This window comes from Physeter macrocephalus, chromosome 1 (assembly GCF_002837175.3).
Source record: "Physeter macrocephalus isolate SW-GA chromosome 1, ASM283717v5, whole genome shotgun sequence".
Classification (NCBI taxonomy): domain Eukaryota; kingdom Metazoa; phylum Chordata; class Mammalia; order Artiodactyla; family Physeteridae; genus Physeter; species Physeter macrocephalus.
This window is the reverse complement of record NC_041214.2, coordinates 129,071,327-129,096,209: the sequence shown is the minus strand read 5'-3', so window position 1 is coordinate 129,096,209 and position 24,883 is coordinate 129,071,327. Positions and strand designations below refer to the sequence as shown.

General features: G+C 34.3%; 1 protein-coding gene across 1 annotated transcript in view; it reads right to left on the bottom strand.

The window, feature by feature from the left end:
* Positions 1-24,883, bottom strand: part of ROBO1 (roundabout guidance receptor 1) — a 415,029-nt gene that overhangs the window by 162,722 nt on the left and 227,424 nt on the right. The window contains exon 3 of the mRNA XM_055086128.1: positions 5,568-5,725. Within this exon, the coding sequence (XP_054942103.1) occupies positions 5,568-5,725 (158 nt within the window). The remainder of the gene's footprint in view (positions 1-5,567; positions 5,726-24,883) is intronic.

The following is a 24,883-nucleotide window of genomic DNA, read 5'->3' as shown; positions in this document are numbered from 1 at the left end:
ATTCCAGAAGAGCTGTAACATAAATATTTATTGCATATTTACTATGTTCCATGTACTGAAGATTTACTGTTATTCCTATAAATATTAATTTATCAATCCAAGTCCAAAGATTTAATTCCTAGTCATAAATCATCAGATCTCATATACAAATACATACAACTGTCATTTTGTTTTGTTAAAATAATGGTATCAATTTGCTATACCAATTTATCATATGTTGAAGTAAACCATACAGTTGATCTTGTCTCATTAGTACCACCTAGGTACTATTGGATACCTTAATACATTTAACTTATGAATACATTTGTTTTTATGCTTATAAATGAATTAAATAAGTTTTATTTAAATCTTCCGTGAGAGATGGGCTATTTCCTTCTGTCTTTATGCCTGCAATTCCTGTAGCTACCACCAGGAACATTTTGTTTTTGTAGAGAGCCAATACAAAAGATATGGGAAACTGATGCCTCAGACATTCTGCAGTTGTGTGACCCCCCCCACAACTAGCCTGATTTTTAACACACTTAACTTTTCGCCAAGGTAACAATATTAAAACTACCCAGGTCTACAAATATAAAATAAATGGCAAATTTTTTAATAAGCTTAATACCTTTTCACAATGTTTTGACATTAGTAAATTTCTCTTCTCTCTTTATCAGTGATGATTCACTCCATTCAAAAACCCAAAATCATGCTAAAATTTTTCTTGGGCATTTTTGGGTCTAGTTGTCAGCTTTTATTCAACATAATTCTGTAACTGACAATCTTTATACATAATTCAGATCTTTTTTAATCTAGGAAATTATTTGCGATATGTATTTTCAACTGTATTTATCTTTTTCTTTAATTCAAGGGCAATTTTAGTTTTTTAACTGAACACAAATTTTTGTCTCAATATTTAGTATTAGTTGTTTTCTCCAACCTTAACATTCTCAGTTTTTCACTCATACAAAATAATCTTGACTTTAAGTACAATATTTCCAAAATATAATGAAATAAACTCTATATATCATTTTTTATAAAGTACATCAAAATGTTATTCTACATCAAAAAGAAGTCTTTGGTCCTCTGATTCATCTCTATGAGAAAAATTCATTTATTAATAATAATGGTTATGACTAAGTCTCAGACATATGAAGTAAACCTATTTAATCCAGCCTGCCAGTTAAACTACTTCTATTTCTCGTGCTAAATACACTAAGGTTTAGAAAAAAAAGAACGAACACTAGAGACAAACATCATCTAAGGCCTCCTTCAAATTATTCTAAGAAATATATGCCAAAAAAGTTCTAAAAGATTCTCTTCTCAGGTGCTCAGAATACAGGTCAGTGTAAAAAGAAATGACTTAAGAACATCAAAAAAATACAGGTGCAGCTACAATTCAATTACATATTTTCCTTTTTTGTAGGGTGTGGCTTTGTTCTCACAGCTGGGAGAGTTGTACTTTAAATTTTCAACAAAGAAAGCCACCACATTAAAGAACTCTAGAAATTCCTATAACCAAAACTGTAGCAATAACCATGCAATCTTCACTTGTCTTTCATAAAGATATTATGTGCTTTAATCTCTTGTTTGTCTGTACTCAACACATTTGGCAAAGTACTTTAACAATAGAAATGAAAACAATCATTCAAAAACAAAGCTCAGGAAAGAAGATTCACATAAAATATCTAATAACCAACATCTCTTAAAAATTTACTTCGAATTTTTGAAAAAAAAATTAGAAATAACATCAGGCATTCTGTTTCTGTTTTAAGTTTTTGTTTTAATTACTCAATTTTAGTTTTGCCTAAAGGAAGAAACCCAACAAAAACAATTATGATCTAAATAAGAGCAGTAATTTTGTATCCAAACTGCTGATTTTTAATCTATTCATTTCCCTGCATGTATAGATGTGTTTTACCTCCAGTGTTTTATCAGTTTAACAGTCATAATTTACACAAAACACACAGATGGTCTTAGAAACAGTAGAAGTTTCAGAAGTTACAACTTCCTGGCATATGGAACACTATCGTGGATCATCATTTTGACAGCTTTTAAATGATTTTACAATTATTTATACATTAACATCTTGGCATCGTTTCATAGTCATAGGTTATTGCAACTTTAAATTGTTTGATTCCTGAGAGCAGTTGGTTCTTATATTGACTATAAGCTACTAATGGGGGGGGCATTGGTGCCCTTTATTTACAGCGTAACATCTTCTAGACAGCAAAATGTAAATGCAAATCCTATAATAAATTAAGCACTTTGGCATAAACCATAACATTTCTTCTAATTCAGTATATGATATAACAGGAAGTTCCAAGAATTTTTAAAAAATCAAATTTACTACAGCAGTTTCAAACTATTAATATCACAAAAAATGCACACACGCATGTGCATACACACCAAACAAAACCTTTAAGATTAACTAAGACTTTTCAAAATGTGAGACCACAACACCTTTATCTTTTAACTGTTGTGTTAGATACAATATAGAAAGAATTGTCTACACAATTCTAACGTGTCTGATTTCAATCTTTCCAATTTCTCTGGTACCAGTTCAGTGAGTTTCAACCCCACTCACTGAAACTGCTCTTGTCAAGGTCATTAATGACTGACCGAGTTGTCAATTCCAATGGTCAGTTCTCAATCCTTACATTACTTGATCTACTGGCTGCAACTGATTCAGTCATTGCCACCTCCTTAAAGCACTATCTTCAGTTGGCTGCCCTTCCAGTTTTCCTCCTTTCTTTCTGACTACTCCCTTTCAGTCTCCACTGCTCTTCTGCCTCTTTTCCCCCGAGAGCTGAAGACTGGATCTCTCTTCCTTTCTATGTATAATCACTCCCTTGGTGATTTCAGTCTCCTGTTTTTAAATAATATGTACATGCTGATGACTCCCATATTCATTAAGATAAGCTACATTAGTCTGTGCTAGGAAATTCTCTATGATTTAATACAACAAAAATTTCTCATTCATTCTGCATGTTCACCATGGGAAAACAGAGGTATGGGGTGGAAAGTTCTACTACACCTAACTCAGGGACCCAGGCTCTTTGGGTGTCCTGGAACATGTGTCCTCCTTGGTTGCCACCTGGTAAAGAGAGAGAGCGCTGGAAGCTCACCCACTAGTATTTAACGTCTTTAATTTTCACTCATAGCTCATGAAGCTGAACCAGCGAAATTGCCCCGTAGCAAGGAAGCTGGGAAGTGTTTCATCTGCCCAGAAGGAAGGGAGGACTGTATGGTAATGAGTACTTGTTATGTCTACCACAACTCAAATTTTTCTCCAGCCTCAACCTCAACTCTGAATTTCTGACTCGTGTTTCCAACTGCCTATTTGACATTTATACTTAGATATCTAATAAGAATTTCAAAATTACAGTGTCTAAAACTGAGTTCCTGATACTTCCCATCCCAAATCTTCTCCTTCTACAATTAATGGCATCTCCGTCAATGGCATCTCGACCTTTTCAGTTGCTCAGACCAATGGATTAAGGTCATCCTTCTCTTTTTCTCACAAGCCACATCCAATCTGTTAGCAAATTCTGTCGGCATTTGCTTCACAGCAGATCCAGAATATAACCTCTCCTCTTCAAACTACCTCCTAAGAGAGCGGTCCAAAGCACCATTTCCCCTTTGCCTGGATTACTGCAAAAGCTCCCACTGTGCTCTCCATGTCGGCCATTATCGCCCTTCACTGTGTACTGCAGAGAGTGGAGGATTCTGCTGAGAAAACTCTGATGCTTTAGACCTTGCTTCGAGGAAAAGCCAAACTATTTACAATGTCTACTAGGTCCTAGACAGTCTGGCTAGTTTTGGGGTTTTTTAAAAAATTTTTATTGGAGTACAGTTGATTTACAATGTTGTGTTAGTTTCTTCTGTACAGCACAGTGAATCAGTTATACATATACATATATCCACTCCTTTTTAGACTCTTTTCCCATCTAGGTCATTACAGAGTATTGAGTAGTGTTCCCTGTGCTATACAGTAGGTCCTTATTAGTTATCTATTTCATATATAGTAGTATGTATATGTCAATCCCAATCTCCCAATTTCTCCCTCCCCACCTTTCTACTATATGTTATACTATCTATTTTGGTTTTATCTGTATAATTAACCACAGAATATAAACTCCAGAAGGGCATTCACTGATTTTTGTTTAATGCTGCATCTCCAATGCCGAGAATTTTATCATTAATTTGTATTAAATACAAATAGGTAATCGGGAAAGACACGAGGGAGGAGATGGATAATAATGGTTTCAATGAGTTTGAATTATTAGGGTAGGAAAATGTAAATTACAGATAATGGTCATCAAATGACTTAAAATAGTTTTTAAAGGGGAAAATATTATCTTAATTGTGCATAAGTCTAAAAGGAATCTGTTATCACTAACAGGAGAAGCATTTGGTCCCAGAATCTCTACTCCCCTGCTCTCTTGACTCTATTTCCCTGAGACAATATTTCCAAATATAATTCACTTTGCTATGTGGCTTGTCAGCATCTCCTAAGAGTACAGCTAGGTCTTTCTCACTCCAATTCTTAGAATTAATCATTTGACAGACACATTCTAATTCGGATCAATGCAGGAAAAATGCTTGATTTTCTTTCAAGGTCTCTAAATCCCTGTCCATCACAACCTTCTCTTTTTTTCCTCACTGTTTAACTTTCATGCTAATCTGCTAACTGATTATTCAGGAACAGTGCAAGCATTTATTAGGATTATGTGGTCTGTGTTATAACTTTGTTCTTCTACAACTTTAGCAGTGACCTTTGCCTTACACACACATTCTCCTGGGAAACATTAAATGTTGGCTCATAAATTCACAACAGATAGACAGTATGTGCAGAACAAAGAAAACAGTAAAGGGGAACGTTGTACAATCATAGAATCAATGAGAGTTGGTTTACTTAGGTACTTTAGTTAACACCTTACAAGATAGAAAAAGCAAAGAAGTCTCATAGAATCGCTGCTGTCAAGAAGAAAACGCCTCATTACTTACTACAGACAGCATACTTCTCTACTCACATCACAGCAGAAACTTAAAATCCAGTAATCTAGTCACACTATTTTATTCTGGAATGAGATCAATCCATCATTAACCATCATTCAGAATGAGATTTGATTTTTCAGAAACGATATCAAACTCTACAGAACAGAAAAGCAATTTAAAAAGGAGAAAGAGATAAAAATTCTGAAGGGATTTAAGAAGACTTCTGGAAATATACTATATTTCTGAATTCTATTTATAAATTTTTACTATACCATCTAGAAATGTGATATGCCCTGAGTGATGCAAATAATTATGTCATACACAAAAGTGTTAACTCTAAGATACTTACATAGAAATCAAAGTCTTCTTTTACTGAATAGCAAACTAAACAACACGCATTTTCCTCACTTATTTTTATGTCAACACAGGGAGAACTGAAATATATTTATTTTAAAAGAAGAAAGAATTGAAAATGGGAGTTAACTCAACCCTGTATTTGAAAGCACCTACTTTTTTCTCTTCTTCTTTGGTGAAGATATACACAGTTGGATTTCTAAATGTCCCCCACCGCTGGCTTAAATACTCACAGTTATTCTTTCATCTTTATCATCCAGCGGAGAGCCATCTTTCCTCCACGAAATGGTGGGCTCCGGATGGCCTCGTGGAGGCTGGCATTCCATCACTGCAGGCTCTCCCACAGCCACCATGACATCGGAAGGGTTTTGTCTGAAGTCATCCCGTAGTACTGCAGGCACAAGATTAAATCATTACACTCAACGGTGAAATATACAGTCCTTATCTCTGAACTTCAGCGAAGGAGACATTTATTCTAGTAAACGACTACTAACAGCTATCTGAGTACATCTTGGAAAATCTATATCTACTTACAGACATATGCAATTTAATAATGATATCTGGCCTTAAGCACACGACAGGGATAATTTGATATTCTTCACAGGCCAGTGGGCAAGTGTTTTTTGCTGCCTAGTGCCCTCACAGTTAGCATTTGGCTTATCTCTAACTTGCACTTCTTCTCTGTCTACTGCCTACAGTTTCTCATCCATGTGCTAATGAATATAACCAAACCCTCCTTTTACTTACATGACACGTTGGGATGATGCTTTCTGTTATTAAATGGATTACACATGCATACAAGCAAAAATATTAAAAGTAAAAATAAATATACTTCCAAGCATGCATTTGACTGAGATATTTTAAAGATATTTCAAACTAGTGTATAACAGTATATAGTCACTATAATTTAAATATGTCCATTACAAAAACTTTAGACATGCTTGCAAAGTGACTAAATTCAAAACACTATCTGTTTTTCCATTATCACTGAGTGAGGGACAGTGTTAAAAGGCACCAGTGATGATGACAGCATTGCTACCAACCATGTCACTTTGTATGTTCTGTACTTTTTAGTTTTTGTGGATTTGGTGAGGAGTACACATTATTTCATTTAATTCTCAAACCTGCTCAGAATAAGAGATATTATTAACCCCATTTATATTAGTAAACATTTTTTTAGAGGAGGAAACAATTCATTACTATAATCCTAACTGGATACTAATATAATACTAACATACTGTGAACCAGTATTATTCACTTTGATTATTGGAATAAAATGTAGAAAATAAATCAAACATGTATTTCGAAAATAGTTAATACAGTATAATTGTCTTCAGTATTTTGTTAACACCAAGAAATCATGAATTACTTGTCATCAATTAGCCTTAAATCACAGCTCTGTTGTTTACGAGGTAGGTAACCGCGAACACATTACTTAATACCTCTGTTTCCATATTTACAAAGCAGGCATGGAAATACACACTTCAATACAAAGTCTAAAAATGTTAGTTACCTTTCTCCCGCCGCATTTTCCCCCGGTGTGTAATAAAAGGTGAACAATTTTAGTAATCTAATTTGATACTTAATATGCTCATTGGTATGTTAAGTGCACAGATTCAAAGTGATAAATATTTATCTTTAAAAATCTATTGAATTAAATATTTGCTACTACAATTTTGTAGTGGAATGAATGTCTTTCCATTTCAATGACATTTAAAAATACTGTCATGGGGGCTTCCCTGGTGGCGCAGTGGTTGAGAGTCCGCCTGCCGATGCAGGGGACACGGGTTCGTGCCCCGGCCCGGGAGGATCCCGCGTGCCGCGGAGCAGCTGGGCCCGTGAGCCATGGCCGCTGAGCCTGCGCGTCCGGAGCCTGTGCTCCGCAATGGGAGAGGCCACAGCAGTGAGAGGCCCGCGTACCACAAAAAAAAAAAAAAAAAAAAAAAAAAAAAAATAACTGTCATGGATGAAGTACTACAATGAAAGAAAAACTTACGATTTCAAAAGTCACCCTTAAATTTTGGTTTCAAAACCCCAAATAAGCTTAGAGACTTACAAAATCCTACACTTTTCTTTTACAATTCTCCACTTTTCCTTCCTCTATGCCAGCTAAATGTGTGCATACATCTGAGTAAGCCTTAATATCCACTCAACAAAACCTTTTTTTTTTTTGCTGTACGCGGGCCTCTCACTGTCGCGGCCTCTGCCGTTGCGGAGCACAGACCCCGGACGCGCAGGCTCAGCGGCCATGGCTCACGGGCCCAGCCGCTCCGCGGCATGAGGGATCCTGCCGGACCGGGGCACGAACCCGTGTCCCATGCATCGGCAGGCAGACTCTCAACCACTGTGCCACCAGGGAAGCCCAACAAAACCATTATTTAATCTACATATTACAACAACTTGGGCACAATATGACAATATTAACACTTGGAAAATACCGCTTCAAAGAGGAGACGTCTGTCCTCATTTTTGGAAAGAACAGTAAAAGGAAAAAGCAAAGGAAATATGATCACACCACACTGTTGTAAGTCTAACTTCATAGACACACTATTTACTAATAAAATACACAGACACAAAGATAAGCCTTGCTGAACTGAAAACTGCAGCTACTGTTAGCACATTCTAAGAACAGAGTACGAAGACTTCCACTATTTATGAACTTACACTACTATAAGGTATTAAGAATACACCACAAATAAAATGTAAGGTTTATAGAAAAAGCAAATGAACTGACCTTAACAAACAGTATGTGCTTTTGCTAGATCACATTATTAATCGAAGATAATACCTCTGAAAATTTTTAACACCCTCGAAACATGCAGAAGTAAAATACTTTTCAAATAAAAATAAATAATTTGCACAACTGTTCTGCTTGGTGAGCTTAAAACCAACTTGGTAACACTATATCTTATTTACAAATTGAGATATCTCAAATAAACCAATGAATAATAAAATGTCATTCAAAAATATCAAAGGTCTGAGTCAGATAAATCAAGGGGTTTTTTTTTTCCATTTACTATGTTATTTGGGTTTTTACAGTATATAATGAAAAGCTAACAAAATGTAATCCATTAAAGATTGTTGCTTAGATAATGCTCATGTAATTATTTTTGCAGCTGTGAAACACAGAACTCTAGCATTGCTTATGGCGACAGGCAACCTTGCATAAAGTTATGAATTTAAGATCTTTTTCTCTCTTCTATAAAAGCAACTTTTTTTCTTACTTGCCTTGAACGTTCAAAAATAGTACGTGTCACATTATAAAACGATATGAACTTCTGGTTAAACTATCCAATTTTCTTAATTCATGTGTGTATTTAAGAAATTAAAATAAAAGTTGAATTCAAATGACTGGCAGCATCTTGCACAAAAAACAATGGTATCCATAAATAATCTCAAACACAGATCCTTTAAAAAAAAATCTCTCCTTTTCTTCTGTAACATCTCTACTAATCAAAGTGTATATTCTCAAGTGTTTCTTGATTTAAATAGTATGAAATTCTAAAATATGGAACTAACTTTTGAAAAGATTTCATATTAATTTGATAACATATATAATGTATCCAAGTAGACACCACCTAAAAAGGTTGTTAAACCACAGTTCATCCTAATATCATATTTCTTCCATATTTATGTAATTGTTTTATGTTTCAGGTTGGTGCATGTAATCTGGCTCAACTGCTTTTCACTTTTTTTCATTCTGTTCAATTAGAAAAAAAACATAAGCTTCACTGAATCTGAATCTCCTGGAAGTTTTTGGTCGAAAAAAAATGGCCAACTAAAGTTTATCCTTTAAAACAAAACATATAATCATTTGTCCTTCTGAAAAAACATACATCAGTTTTAATACAGTTCTCAGAATAAGTAAACTTGCTTTCAGAAAAGGATTCTAAAATTCAGTCCTGACTTTGCAACCTATTTGGGTAATATTGAAAAGACGGGACAAAGTGAAAAAATACGTTAAAGGGAAACTTTCAAATATTATGGAGATTTTAATATTTGTAACACACTCTTTAAAAGCATTGTGGGAAATTTTAGAACTGAATGAAACATAAAATTATAGAAAGGGCAGGAGTCTTTGACAACATCTAATCCATCCCACAAATAGAGGCAACTGAGTCCCAGCTTTGTCACTAGCCTGTGTTATTTGTCAGGAAGAGACCAGAAGAAAACATCAGTATCCTGATTTCCAAGGCAGTGCTCTTTTTAAAATTTTTTACCATGTCACCATTTTACTGTAAAATGCAATTTTCCTAATCTTTTGTATTTCCAACAAATCCACTCCCTTACTGCAGAAGGTTTGACTTACCAGTGATTGTACATCAATGCACTTCAGTCTCATGACTGCCCCATTTTGGTGAGTCTCAAATGCTCCTAAAATTAATTTTGTTCCCTAATCCTGTGGTGAACATATGTGAACTATAATACTCTGGCTTCATGAGTCACAGAATCTTGGTGTAGTCAGGGGCCTAGGAGATGTGGGACCCAAAATTTTCTTTTAGAAATTAATAATCTAAGGCTCCTCAGGAGGAGAAGAGCTCCTCACATAAATAAGAATAATGATATTGTTAGCAATATAATAATAATGTTAGCAATGGCTGATGATTATTGAACATTTACTATGTAAGGAACCATGCCAAGTATCCACTCATTTAATCCTCATAACAAGGCTATGAAAAAGTGACTTTATGGGCTTCCCTGGTGGCGCAGCGGTTGAGAGTCCGCCTGCCGATGCAGGGGACGCGGGTTCCTGCCCCGGTCCGGGAAGATCTCACATGCCGCGGAGCGGCTGGGCCCGTGAGCCATGGCCACTGAGCCTGCGCGTCCGGAGCCTGTGCTCCGCGACGGGAGAGGCCAAGCCCACTTTACGATCAACTTGCCCACGCATCTGATCTTAACACTGTATGCACAGTTCTAAATATATAGCTATTACGATATAATTAATACGTCAGCCTCTTTCCAGTAGAACCGAAGTTGAGTGAGAGATTTCCCTCTTGACACTCAAATGGCTACCTTTGAATATATTGCGTATTCTTGTATCTTCTCAGATTTTTCCACGTTTGGAAGAGGCCACTACAGATTTTCAGAGGCATACTGAGAATTAGAAATCATCATTCAGATTACATAAGTCGTGCTTTTATTATGATTCTTCTATTTCAACAACAAAATGACTGAAAAAGCTGCACAATAATAAGCATCTTAATTAAATATGGGCATTTTAATTAGAATTTTAATGGGTATCTTGGGATAAACAGAGGAAGAGAATATGCAGTCCTGGGAATTTATTTTTCTACTTAAAAAGACTACTTTATCAATGAAGCCTCGCAGCAAATAGTAGTAAGCAGTTGACAGGGGAAGGGAAAAAAATGAATGAAACCCTTAAAATTGGGACATATCTGAGGCGAAAATAAATGAGGAAGTGTATTCCCAAAGACAACAACTTTAAGGGTGCTCGGAGACAGCCTGCCTCGGTTACAATGTACACTTCAATTGCTTCCAAAATCACTAATCACTTCTATTGTCTTTAACTAGCAGAAATTGTATTACTCACTTCTTTGATACTTTTAGATCGTTATCTAAATGTCTACTTAACATAAGTAAATTGTATTTCATTTTAAAATAACTATTATTCTTTCATTTAACACATCTGTACTGAGCACATACTTGGGTGCTTGGCACCCGTGCTATAACATTTGTATTTCTCTTGCAGCACAGTTTACATCAGTGGTGAGGTAGGTCAAGAAACAACATTAATCTTCACCTTGTCAGGAAATGGTAATACAATAGGGCTTATTGCAGGTTATTTTGTATTAAGATATATGCTTTAGGAGCCAGCTAAGGAAGCATATCATAAAGGCGTAACTATTTGCATTCTTACTTTTTAAGCTCACAGCATTACCCAGAAGAGCAAAGTGTTATCTGGGGTACAAATGTTTTTCAAAACTCCTTAACATTTCTTAAAATAAAATCATAATTCCAAACTTTTAAAAGCATTCCAACCAAAGGGATGAATGTCCAGAAAGATATTTTAACCAATTAAAAAAAAACTAAAATGATAACGTATAAAATAATCTTTCATGAAGTATTATCTATTTTATAGCATCATATTCTAAAGCTAAGGCATTTGATATTTAAAATGATGCATGCACACATCAATTCTGTATAAAGTTATGATTTAGTCATGATCATTTCCTAAAGGGTACATATTTACTTTTTAAAATTTGACACTGAAAATATCTATGAATGCTCTTCAATAATTATGTCATCTTCCACTTGTGTTTTTTGTAGCATGCAACTTTATTTTGAAACCTTAAATTATACTTTGGGTAAGATCCTGGAAGAAAGTATGCTAGTAAAAGCACTTATTTTCTCAACTACTGCAGCTTTTCAAGATTCACAAACCTCCTATGCTCTACCCTAGGAAAGCTGTACTTTTTTAAAAAAAAAATTATACATTCTGAAAAAGTGGTATAGTATGGATGGATGTCAAATGTCACTCAATCTTAACTAGCACTGAATACAAAGCCCTGCAAATAGAAAGATAAGTTATTACCAAAATGAAAGTAATTAATAGCTATTTATTGGGTTTTGTTTTAAACAACATATGATGGAGGAACAGGCTTAAACACAGTTGCATGCCTCTGTGTTCTGCTGGGCGGCAGCAATCGGGACAAGCCATCCTTGCTCTTTTAGTGATTAGAATTACTTCCAGGTTGGGTCCAAGCTTAAACCACATTCCCATTTTGCAGAAACATGGACAGCATAGTGACACTTCCTAGGAAAAGCCCTCACAGCTCTCTGCTGTCAATGTTTCCTGGTTTCATTATTTCACTTCAGGAATCATGTGTGCTACAAGATGTACCCTAGAGTGTATCACACTGGCACCAAGCCATCAAGACAAAGGGGTGAAGTTTGGCATGCTAGATTTACGTTAAAACCTATGATGCATTCCAGAGAAAGGCGTACCTCAATAAGGATCAATATTTAAATAGTTAATATTCAGCAGACTTGCAATCTGGTAGGTCATAAAAAATGAACTCCCAAAGTTAGTCAGGCTGCTAAAATCATATGTTCTCACTTAAAGATGTCAGTAGCTTACTAGATGTTTGATTTTTATACACTTTCAACTATAAATTAAATGGATTTATTAATGAAAAATGCAGCTTTTGTAAAACACCATTTGATAGAGTATTAGATAATGTTTATGTAGGAGTCAAAAAACAGAAGTCAGGGATTTTAGAATCACCCCATGTATCCCACCACTATGCTGTGATTTTAATAGGTATATTCACAATGGCTCAATTATTTCCATACAGAACAGAACATTTTACACTCTATCTTGCTAGGGTTATTACGAAGACTAATTATTTAGTGTTTGTACAGGACTTGCCATTTATATGTGCATTACATCTGCAAAGAAGTATTACTATTAGTCACTATGTGAGGAATTGCCAAATTTCTCAGCTGCCAGTACAAATGGAAAGGAGGACAAAGAATGCCATTGATGAGGGTTTCTAAGTGCCAGAGCAAAAGTCACATTCAGGAGTAGCCTGGCAGGGTTAAAAAAACACAGACAGAATGAGACTATCTGAGGTATGGGACCCTGATTAGAGCAAGAGAGACGTGTTCTTTCTTTCATAAAATCCAACTTTCTATTTAGCGCCCTGCTAAATAGAAATATTATATATGTGTATTCCTTGATCAAAGGAATATACTTATCTATTTATTGTCTGGCTTTTTGTATTCAAATGTCAGCTCCATGAGAACAAGAAGTTTGTTTTTGTCACTCTATGTATCCAGTGCCTAGAATAATGCCCAAGACATAGTAAGCATTCAGAACATAAATATTTACAGTACACCTTCTGAATGCTGGGTATTATATCTGAAATAGCGCTAACATCAGCACGAGTCCTACGTTCATGGTGTGCAAGGTATTGGGAAGGAGACAGACAATAGTCAAATAAACACATGCATAGATACACAGCTACAATCGTGATACATGACATGAAGGAAAGGATAGGATTGCTGTGTGAGAAACTAATGAAGGACATAATTTAAATAACAGTTCAACTAAATCCTGAAAAATGAATAGAACTTATCCTATGGAAGTGTATTGCAGGCATAGGAAATAATCCAGGTTGAAGAAAAATCTTTAAGAGACTCAGACTCTGGTTAGTGGGACAGGTTGACACTGGTGCACCATGAGATTGGCAGGCGAAGGAGGGGCCAGATCTGCTGCTCACAGCAGTCATGATAAAGGGTCAGCTTTTATTTTAATTCCCATGAGAAGCCACTTCTGCGGTTTTTAAGCAGAGCTGGAATTATCCTATTTAAATATTCATTTTAGTGGCTCCGTGAATGAAACGAAGAGGGAAATAAGAACTGAAGTGGAGAGACCAATTAGAAGGCTATCGTAGTAATTAAGGGGAAAAAATGATGACTATTGTAATACTATTATAATGACACTGGATTTGGTACAAAGGGGAAAGGAGAGCTATACACTGGAGGTAAAAATCAAAACAACTTCTTGAAGGGTTGAAGCTGAAAGAGAGAAAGATGTCAACAGTGATACCCCAGGTTTCTGATTTGAAGAACTGAACGTAACATTTTTAAGGGATAAGAGGACAGAGAGATAATATACAGACAAATCCTCCCATGAGGAGAATAGAAAAATAAGAAACCCATATTATCAAATTATGTGTACATATGTAAAATTTGATAATTTGGGAAGAGAATAATATGAAAATTGTTTTATTGATTAAAAATACTATGGTTTCAAATTCTGCCCCTTAGTATTTAACACAGGACTCATATTTACCTGTTTAGACCTTTACGCTACTATACTCCAAATCTCAATTGCTAACTCATATCTCTTGATTAATTATATTATAACTATTAGAATGACAAAGTTTAATTTAGTTTGATGCATATCATTTTTAACTGACTGAAAATCTGACACAAAACTAACCAATTTTGACTATATAGGTATATATACAAATATGTGATTATATATGTCTGTATATGTGTGATGTAATATGATATATATATGATTACTAATAACTGAAATATTGTTTTGAGATCCACACTTTGCAGCAAATTAATAAAAACTCAGTCATTTTGTTCAGAGAATAAGACAACTCAAAACATTAGGGCATTTTTTTTGGACTGCCATCAATTAAGCTTAATTTACTATTTATGTATAAGAGAATCAATAGCATAATAAATGTTATTACATAATTAGAATAGTCAGAAAATTCACATTTGTCAGAAGTTTCCAAAATCTTTAAAGCATAGTAAAATTCCCTGGGAAAATGCTGCATCATGAACCAATTGAGGATTTATTTGTGATTCACTCATTTGTTCATTCATTCAATAAAAGCACTATTGTACTAGGAGGCGGTGGCTAATAAGATAAACAAGACATAGTTGATCTATGCCTTCAAGGCACTTATTTGGGTTTTTTTCTTTCTTTCTTTCTTTTTTTCTCTTTTGTCACAGAATGCCTCGTTCAACTGAAACTTTAGACAAAGGTTTAACATGCAAAATAGATCAAGGGGATAATGTTGACTCCTCCAACGGGGGCTGCCCTGCAGGGGAATTCAGGTCTAGCGGTAAAGTGACATATGGGAGGGTACATAAATTTCCCCAGCTCCTATAGCTATATTGTATGTAGGTAGTTAAGTGATAACCCTGGATTCAGGTTTGGACCTGGATTCAGTGGGATACCAGAGCCTACATTTTTAGCACTAAATCCTAGTGGCTTTTTAGGAGATAGATAGATACTCAGACCTGAGTCTGTCTCCTTGGCAGTCTATAAGAGAACTCCACTTCTGTGCCATTTCGAAATGCACCCAGCTTTCACTGTCATTTTGAACTGAAATGTGGAGTCGTCATTCCTTGCCTTTAAAATAATGCGTAAAATAGGCCTGTATTACTACAGCTTCTAAAACCATACACTTATACAATCTAAGTGCAGCCTCCCCCACTTCCACCGCCACTCCCAGCTGCAAATGAGGACCTGAAGTCAGGCGCTAAAAGGATTCAAGGTTGTACAAATGAGGACCTGAAGTCAGGCGCTAAAAGGATGCAAGGTTTTACAAACGAGGACCTGAAGTCAGGCGCTAAAAGGATGCAAAGTTGTACAAACGAGGACCTGAAGTCAGGCGCTAAAGGGATTCAGGGTTGTACAAACGAGGACCTGTAGTCAGGCGCTAAATAAAAGGATTCAAGGTTGTACAAATGAGTGACTGGACACAGTAGGACTGATCTTGAAACATCTATTTTTCATACTTTGTTTTCATAGGCATTTTTTGAAGTGCCTGAGAAAGACTAGTTTCTAATTAAAATATTTACTGGGAAACAAAGGTGGTTGTTAAAAAACAAAAACAAAGCCCCAGGTGTTTCTTTACCTTCTCAAGCTCCATGCCAGCAGCTAAACCGGAGAAGGGCTAAACGCAGTTTTCAGATTTTATGGGGGTCTAATGGCAACAGTCTCAAGGGAGAAAAATCCTCACAGTTTAAAATGATCTCGTTAAAGCCTCTCCAGTAATCGGGAAGAGCCCGAGAAAATAGCTATTGGATTTAAAAACAAAAACAAAACCGAAAAAAACCCCAACCAAACTATTCTCCCTAATGTATCTTAGTGCAGCATAATTAATATTGCCCATTATAAACATCTCCCCCTAACCCCCAATGAAAGGAATATTTAAGTGACAGGAAAAAACTAAGTCTAAATAGCACACACACAGAGACATATCAACTAAACAAAGGAGTCTTTAATTGGTGACAATCTGCCCTAAATCACTGTTACTATTCCCCAACATAGTAAGTTTCAGATCTGTTAATTCCTCGTATCTTCCCCTATCACTGGGCTGTCCGGGGCTTCAGAATAATAATGCCAAGTACCTAACAGAGCTTTCAATCTCCAAGGAATATAACAAACATGCAATTGTGTAGCTGTGTGAGCTGCCTTTTCCTAACAAACTACACAGCCCTTGGGAGAGTTCACTCAGCCCTCAGCTCTTTGGCAGGCAAAGTTTAAGACCTCTTTTTGCTGATAGCTGGAGTCATGCTAACAAGCCTTGCCTTAAGGTACTAGGGATTAAATTGGTAGAAAAGCAAATCATTTTATAATTCTTATTAACCGTTGCTATCTTTACCAATAACCCTCAGCGTCTTACATAATATAAAATGTGTGCCTCCTAAGGAAGTATCAGATGCAAAAGAAACAAATACTGAACGTGATAAAACAATGCAATAAAAATAATTATTGCTCTATAAAAATAAAAACCTAAGGGGAATCCACAAGCAAGGACATTCTCAGGTACCTCAGTTTTAGAAATGATATATACAGGGAGAGTGAGAATCGGGAAAATGTAAAACAACCATACCCCATACACCTTTGAAATGTACAGGTATTTTGGTTTGAAGACCACTTGCTCTAAAATGGCTAAGCCCTCACACCCACTAATCTAGTCACCAGCATTAAAGAAGTTAGCAACTCATCTCTATTACAATGGGAGCCACGACCTAAAGCATGTACAGAACCTCATGAATACACATGAATTATCTTCCTTGAACAAAATTTGGTTAAATTTCATAAACTTAAGCTGATGCTAACACGGATTATATGCTTAATTGTAGAATTTGAAGTTAAACAATCCAAACCAAACGTAATTATTATGTTCACTGGGTTGAGTAAATTATCTATGACCCAATAGATCAAAGTACAATTTTAAATGATCACTAGTCAAAATGGGAATCAAATAAGCAAAAACCTAGTCTCATGGGTGAAGAGGGCCAAATGCTTCTCTGGAGATTTTAAGACCTCTGCTTATAATGAGGAACAAATGGTTCTTGGGACCAGGTTAGCTGACCAGTTCTTTAAAATACCCTACAACCAACTTAAAGAACTATAAAACCATTAGCTACTTTTAAGGAGCTTGGGATTACTTTTCTTCTTTAACAGACTCCAGTTGGAACGGCAACATTTCTTGTAAATTAAACAAATGTATAAGGTTTTGTTTTTCCACAAGGAGCAGCTGTAACTTCTGCTTTTCTATTTTAAAATGTTTTTATTTTCTAAGTGCTAACAAAGTAGTTTATAGCTAGTCAATAAAATCTCTGATGATCATAAAACTTTTGTCTCTTTTCTAAATATTTGCTAGGCTCCCTGACATATATGTAATACAAGTTCTCTCTCAATCATCAGCACTTCTTTAACTAAGAGTTACAATAAAAACTAAACAAAGAATGACAACCTTAGCTATCAATTTTAATCATGTATCCTTTATCAACTACTGGAAGGATATACAAAAACTGATTATTAATACTGTATAACCTTCTAAGTTGAAATTTATAATAATTCGACAAAATAAGGCACAACTTCTGACATAATAATTTTAAATACTCATAAAACTTTGATGCCTAAAATCAACATTATAAATTTTTATGGACAAAAATCAACATTTTTTTCACACTGTAAAATTCAGGATTTTTAAAGTGAACTTGATGCTAAGTTAATTTGGTGTTCCTATCCTTAATCATGTATATTCAGTCTCAAAGAGCTCAATTTCATTAAAAATCTACATAGCTGAAATTCATATTTATTTTCAAAACAGGAATATTCTCTTTATCAATAATGACGCAAGAGTACATTATCCTGATAAATTATAAATTTTTCTAGCTCTAAATATGCTTTCTTGACTCTTTTAACAGATATCTTAGGCTAATATATAAAGGGTCCACTTTAAAGGCATGATTATTTTTAACTGACAATGACCTATAATTTAATAGAGATGAAGTTCAGAACTTGCAGACATCATAGAGGAATCACAAGGTCTTCATGAGCAAAAAGCTGAGTCAAGTAAAGGATAATTTACTAGTTTAAAAATAGCATGGCAAACATCAAATAGCCCTTTGACCTAAATACCAAAAGGCAGGAAAATAATGAAATTTAAAACACATTGTTAAATGGGAAGGAAATCTAAGAAAGAGTGGATATATGTAGAGGTACGACTGATTCACTTTGCTGTACAGCAAGAAACTAACACAACATTGTAATGCAACTATACTCCAATAAAAATTAATAAATAAATAAACTTTAAAAAATCACATTGGTCCTACTCTCAATATTTTTACTTGCTATTTTATTTGGTTAAACATTTTCAAATTCACTGTTTAAAAAGAGAAGTTTATGCGAACATATAATAATCTGTGATATATATCATTTAATGTTCCAATGTCACTAAACAAATGATGTGCTAAATTAAATTAAATTAATTTTTTCTTTTGTATTGTCAGGGGAAGAACTAGAGAGAAAAGTCTTTACTTGAGTTATGCATACCAATTTCTTCTTTAACTTCAAAAAAAATAATGGTCATGACCAACATTTCATATAAGGAAAAATCAGCTAGGTTTAACTTTTCTGATTGAAAGTATAACATTTTAAGAATTACTAACTTTATTGTCTTTACTAATCAAACTATTAACATTTAAGTAATAAAAATCACACTATTCCTTTTTGCTTAGAAACAAAAGAATCAAAGAAAGGCATTTCAAAGCATCATAACCAGAAAAGAAAAAACACAACCAGTAATTATACAATGTTCCAGGATTTGAGGGACATGTTGAAAAAGGTAATTAAATATAGAAGAAGAAGATGAAATAAGCACCCTGCAATATGATAAGTGACACAAGAGACATGATTTTACTCCCAAATACTGTAAATAATTGACAGCTCCTACAACCATAATTAATTGATCTAAGTAACACTTGAAAGAAACATATTACCACATTTCTAACAAGGATAAGAGCTGGCTCAAAGTCAAGATTGGCAATTAAAATAGCCTATCTGCATTACATGGTCACATAAATTCACTGTTGGTAGCAAAATAACAAATAAAAGTAAAAACATAAAAAAAAACAAATAAAGAAATTTCTTGTAGGTTTTTGATTTTGTACCCTAATGGCTAGAAAATGAACTACTTGAAAACATTTAGAGCAAGCACCTTCGTACTCTGAAGCTGTTCGTAATATTTTAATCCATGAACACTGCCTCCAATTTAAATAACATATGTGATAGTTTATCATCTTTACCATAAAAAAGAAATTTATACCTTAATCTTTCAGGTTATCATCAAGTTAGGGAGTTTGGGATTGACATGTGCAAAACTGAAATATTTTTTGAAGCAACTGTAACTTTCAGCCATGTATTCACCATGAAGTGTGATAATACAAGCCTACAAACAGACTTTACAAAATAATGCTACCGGCTCTTCATCTTCCAACTCCACCTAACTGATTGCCTACCTTTTTGTTTATTCATTTTTTATTTTATTTCAGTCAACAAACATTTGAGTTCCTACTACTGGGAGCCTTTGAAAAACTGTCTCCATCTATGTTGCTGCCAATGTTGAAACCCCCTGTTGGACTTGACTCCAGGGGAACTCCTCAGTCAGCCCTCCCTGCCCACTTCCTTCTTCAGCTCCTATTGCATTTCATACCTGCTAACCCATTTCCCACTTCTTAACTTAGGCCTCAAAGACTGGAAGTCTGTACATAAAGGAATTTGAAACCAACATAGACAGTGTGAGTAGTTTAATCAGTTAAGGTTAGTATATGAAGTAAAAGTTTTATAAGGTGGAGCTGTAAGAGACAATTATGCACTAAAAGATTTAATTTTAGTTAGAAGCTACAAATAAATAGAAGTTGAATGTGGATTTTCTTTTTTTTTCTCCTCTGTGGAATTCTTTACTTTTTTAATTGAATATATTGACATATAACATTGTGTAAATTTAAGGTGTACAACATGATTACTTTGATACATTTAATATATTGTAATAGACTGCCAAGGTAGCCATATTTCACATTTCATAATTACAGTACAACATTGTTGCCTCTATTCATTATACTGTGCATTACAACAATATGGCTTATTTACTGCTCATTGCAAGTTTGTATCATTAAACAACATCAATTTTATCCCCTACCCCCCAACCCCTGGTAACCAGAATCTTACTCTGTTTTTTATGAATTTGACTTTTTTAGATTTTACATATAAGTGATATCACACAGTACTTGTCTTTTTCTGTCTGACTTGTCTCACTTAGCATAATGTGCTCAAGATCCAACCATGTTGCTGGAAATGGATGTGGATTGTCAATAGATAACTCTGCCTCATCTTAAATGCAAAGGAAACATTCTAACAGATTTTCAACTGAATTCACCAGAGAAGGATTTAGTGAAATGTTTTAAAGTTTTATACTTTGGAGGCAGGAGAGAGATAAAAGATAAGCAGCCCACTCTATACTCTCTGTGATCTTATCTCATGTTTATTGTTTTGAATTATAGAATGTTTTAATTAAAAGGAACTTAGTGATCTTTTTAGCCCACGTCTGCTTCATTTTACAGATGGGAAAACTGAGTTCAGCAAGGTTTAATGCTATTACAACCCAAATAGATTAAGAAAGCCCATTGACTTCCAATTAGACTATCATTATCTACTGACAACTAGAACAGAATCCAAAGATAACGAGCTTCTAATTGCAAAAAAAAATTTTTTTTTGAATTTGAGATGGAATTGAGAGTATTTCTGAAGAAGCTTTAACTGGGGCTTTAATTGAAAGTCCTTGTCAGTCACAAGATTTGCTCAAGGTGGTTCACTGGGGAGGGGTTGCTTATTTTGTAGTTTTCTTGCTAGCTCAGTCCCAGAAAACCAACAATAAGGAGAGAATTATATTAATATACTAAGTAATATCACTGTAATAAGCATTAACCACATGAAGAAATTTACTAAACCCATTCCTATAACAACCATTTAAAAATTTGGTACTGTATCTGATAGTTTACTTTCAGTTTTGAAAACCTTCAAGCTTAGGAATTTCATTCTTAGGCTCATGAATTTAGGTTGAAGACAATGTCATCGTAATCTCCACCTGTCACAGAGACATAACGCCTATACTGATAAAATAAATGGTTCATTCTGTCATCATGACAGCTATAAAAAGTGACAGCTCTCCTAAGACTGCATACTTACTTTAGTTTAATAGGAAAATGTACAAAAAACAATTTGAGGGTTTGAGTGTTTTTTTTTTTAAGTAAAAGACTTAATATATCAGGAAAGTATGGTTGTAATTTGATTCCAATCTTAACACCTCATCAATGAATCAATGTATATTTTGGATTTTTTTCAAATGCGTATTAAGGTACTGCGTGATTAAAGAGGAACACTTCCCCATTAATTTGTATAATAATTTCAGCCCTTCCTTCGAGTTCTGTATATGTAGATATGACGGGATATTGTTGTTGCCTACCCCAAATCTTTCAGGGAAGGCAAATAGCTCTTTCATTTGGAACTGGGTCCAATCTAGCATTTTGATTACATGTGGAAGAGAGGACTGATCTTAAAAAGTTCGCCTGTACGTCAAACTTTACAGGGGGAATAACAGTGATTATTTTAAAAATCATTTAAAATTTAGAAACATTAAATTTATTATGAAGATAAGTGATAAAAAGTACTTATAATTCTATATATACAGCAATCTCAGTGGTTTTACTAAGAAAATTACCTTAAACTACAAAAATACATATTTTTTAACTTAAAAAAGCTACTTCATAATCTTTTTACTAAGGGAAAGAGTAGAAGAAAAACTGTCTTAAAGAGTCCTTATAAAGGGAAAGAGAAAATAAAGTATATTTTTAGATTATTCTAGTAAGCATTACTATCTAACAGAGTATCACACTAATAAGGTGGTCTTTGGAAATGCCGTATAGTGTAAGATAAATATAAGAGCAAAGATTTCCAGTCTCATTTTATCATGTATTTTAATAGAGGGCAAAGCTAGTTAAACAGATGGCACTCAGGATTTCTCAATGAATTCAGCATCTGTGTGTACATGTTGCATAAATGCCAATTAAAATGTGTCCAAGTAAATTTACATCCCTTGCTGATAGAAAGTAAGCCAATCTTGCTGGCTCAGGATCAAGGTTAAACTTAATCATCTGCTGAACTTGCAGCAAGTTGCTCTCAAATTGTACAGAAATTCCCAGTGAAAAAATAAAAACAGAACTCCTATTGATTTGTATTTATTTACATTCATAACTCATTTCCAAAGCCTTGGGCTAGAGCTCAAAGGGAAAAAAAGTTACTATTTGTATGACTTGGCAACTACACTTCTAACTGTATTTCTAACAAATACCTCTTTGATTAAAATGCCTGCCTGAATAAATTTTCCTAACCTCCTCCTTGCAACTTCCTAGTTGAGATAATTTTGTTTAAAAATTAGCCTTTCAAAATGATCTTGAACAAAGGAAAAAAGGCATGTAGCAGTCGGAATATCATTTATACAGGAAAGAACAGAATCTGCTTCAGAGTGACAGGCAGCCATGAAATTATTTGAAACAATTCCTCCTAGAGGAATATAAAAATGGCTTCACATGACATCTCTTTGGCTCGATATTTTTCTGCAGCACCTGCTCACCCCCAGTTCATACGTACCTCCCTAAAGCTTTTTTAGGCTGCATTAGCCTTGCTCTTTTTGAATTTCAAACTTTCAATACCCACATTACTCATTGTAACGAGAAATTTTGGACTTGCTATTAAAAATAGGCACCTCATTATAAGGGACTATTACACAGACATTAAATATAATGTTCTTTTTAAAATAAAGTAATAAAATGCTCAAGATAAAATGTTAATTGAAAAAAGAAAGCATATAAAAATAGGTATGACTAAGTTTCCGAAAGTATGCTCTATAAAACACTAGTTCAAAGTGATCCTAATATGTATTTGCTTTAAAAAGTAAGACATTTATGTTTGGAAAATGTTATATTACAGCCAACCTTTGGAAAATTACAACATTCATTAGCATATTAATAGTACTGTGAAGTCCTACAATAAAAAGAAACTCATTTAACTTTGTTGCCCTAGTATTTTCCAAACACATTTGACCATGCCAACTTTACTTCGTTAAGTTTTATAAATTACTTGAGGAACATCAGTGCCCTCTTTCTAAAATAAAATCCTTAGTAATATACTTTGGGAATGGACAATATAAAATATGTTTCTAGTTTTGCAAAAAACATAAATATATATGCATATATGTAGAAAGCAGAGGCATAAAGAGAAGATAAACCATTAAGAGTAGTCATTTCTGAGTCATGAGATTATGATTTTTTAATCTTTGCCTTTGTACATTTGTGTCTCATTTTTCCAATATAGTGAACCTATATTGTTTTTATAAGAGAGAAAAACATACATTGTACTAAATGCATCTTATTTCATATATTGCATAAGTATACATGATATCATTTCTCATCCCTCTACTACAAATAGCTAAAAATCTGGCATTTTGTATGTGCAAGGCTTTGAATTAAGAACTGAATCTCATTTGATCCTCACAAAAGCTGATGAAAAGTTTTCACTATTTTACCAATGAAGAAACTGATATTTTGCTTACTATATGGGGTAATCAGGATCCCATCCTAGGTCAGTCTTGTGTCAAATCCCATACTTTTAAACACTAAGCTCTGTTAAAACCTTGAGGGCAAGAATTAGGCTTCATATTAGACATTCCCAAAGTATATCAAAAATAGTACCATATGATGATAACCAAATACAACTAATATTTAACACATTCAATATTAGGTGGAAGGTGTGTGTGTGTGTGTGTGTGTGTATGTCTTAAATAAAAACACTAACATTTAATGAGTATTTTATGCTGTGCTAGGAACTGGGCTAAAATTTTGATATACATTAATTTCATTAATTCCCACCAGAACCATATGAGTTTAATACTATTATTATCACAACTTATTGGTAATAAAACTAAGAGGTATAGATGTACAAAAACCAGGATACACACCATATCAGTTTAATTCTAAACTCAGGGTTCTTACTCACTAAATCAGTGTAACACCACAGGAGGGATGCTTTGTTATCCCAATATGCACTTTTTAAATTGTGTTCTTTTTTTTTGTTAAAGAAAAAAAAAAGCTTAGGAGGCAAATTTAGTTCAAATTTCTTACATCAGTATATAGATGTTTATTCATTCTACTCATTTTTTTTCTTAAAATGATGAAATTAAACTGTTATCCCAGAGGGATGAAAAAATCCATATCATAAATATACTTAGATTTTGATAAATATCTAAATAGCTCTAAAAAAATACGGTTCAAAATAAAATGGTAAAAAAATATTTTATGGAGCTGAATTCTATGATTTTCTGACTTACAGATTTGGACAGGAAAGGAAAAAATTCATGTTGGGTGGGTTTACACTACACTCAGCATGGTGTACTAGATAATCCCCAAGCATCCTTTTTCATTAGTTATGTCTTATCCGTCTACTCATCCTTAGGAAACTGTATCTGACACAATGGGTGCACAAAAATGTTGGTTGCTATCTTTAATACACACGACAGTGTTCAGAACACACTACCCCCGAATGGCACACTGAATATTTTAAGATGAAGGAATCTGAGAAATGGCAGGTAGAAGAAGGACCCTCTGACCTCCCTCTGCTCCACTGAAGCATAAGACCCTTATGTGA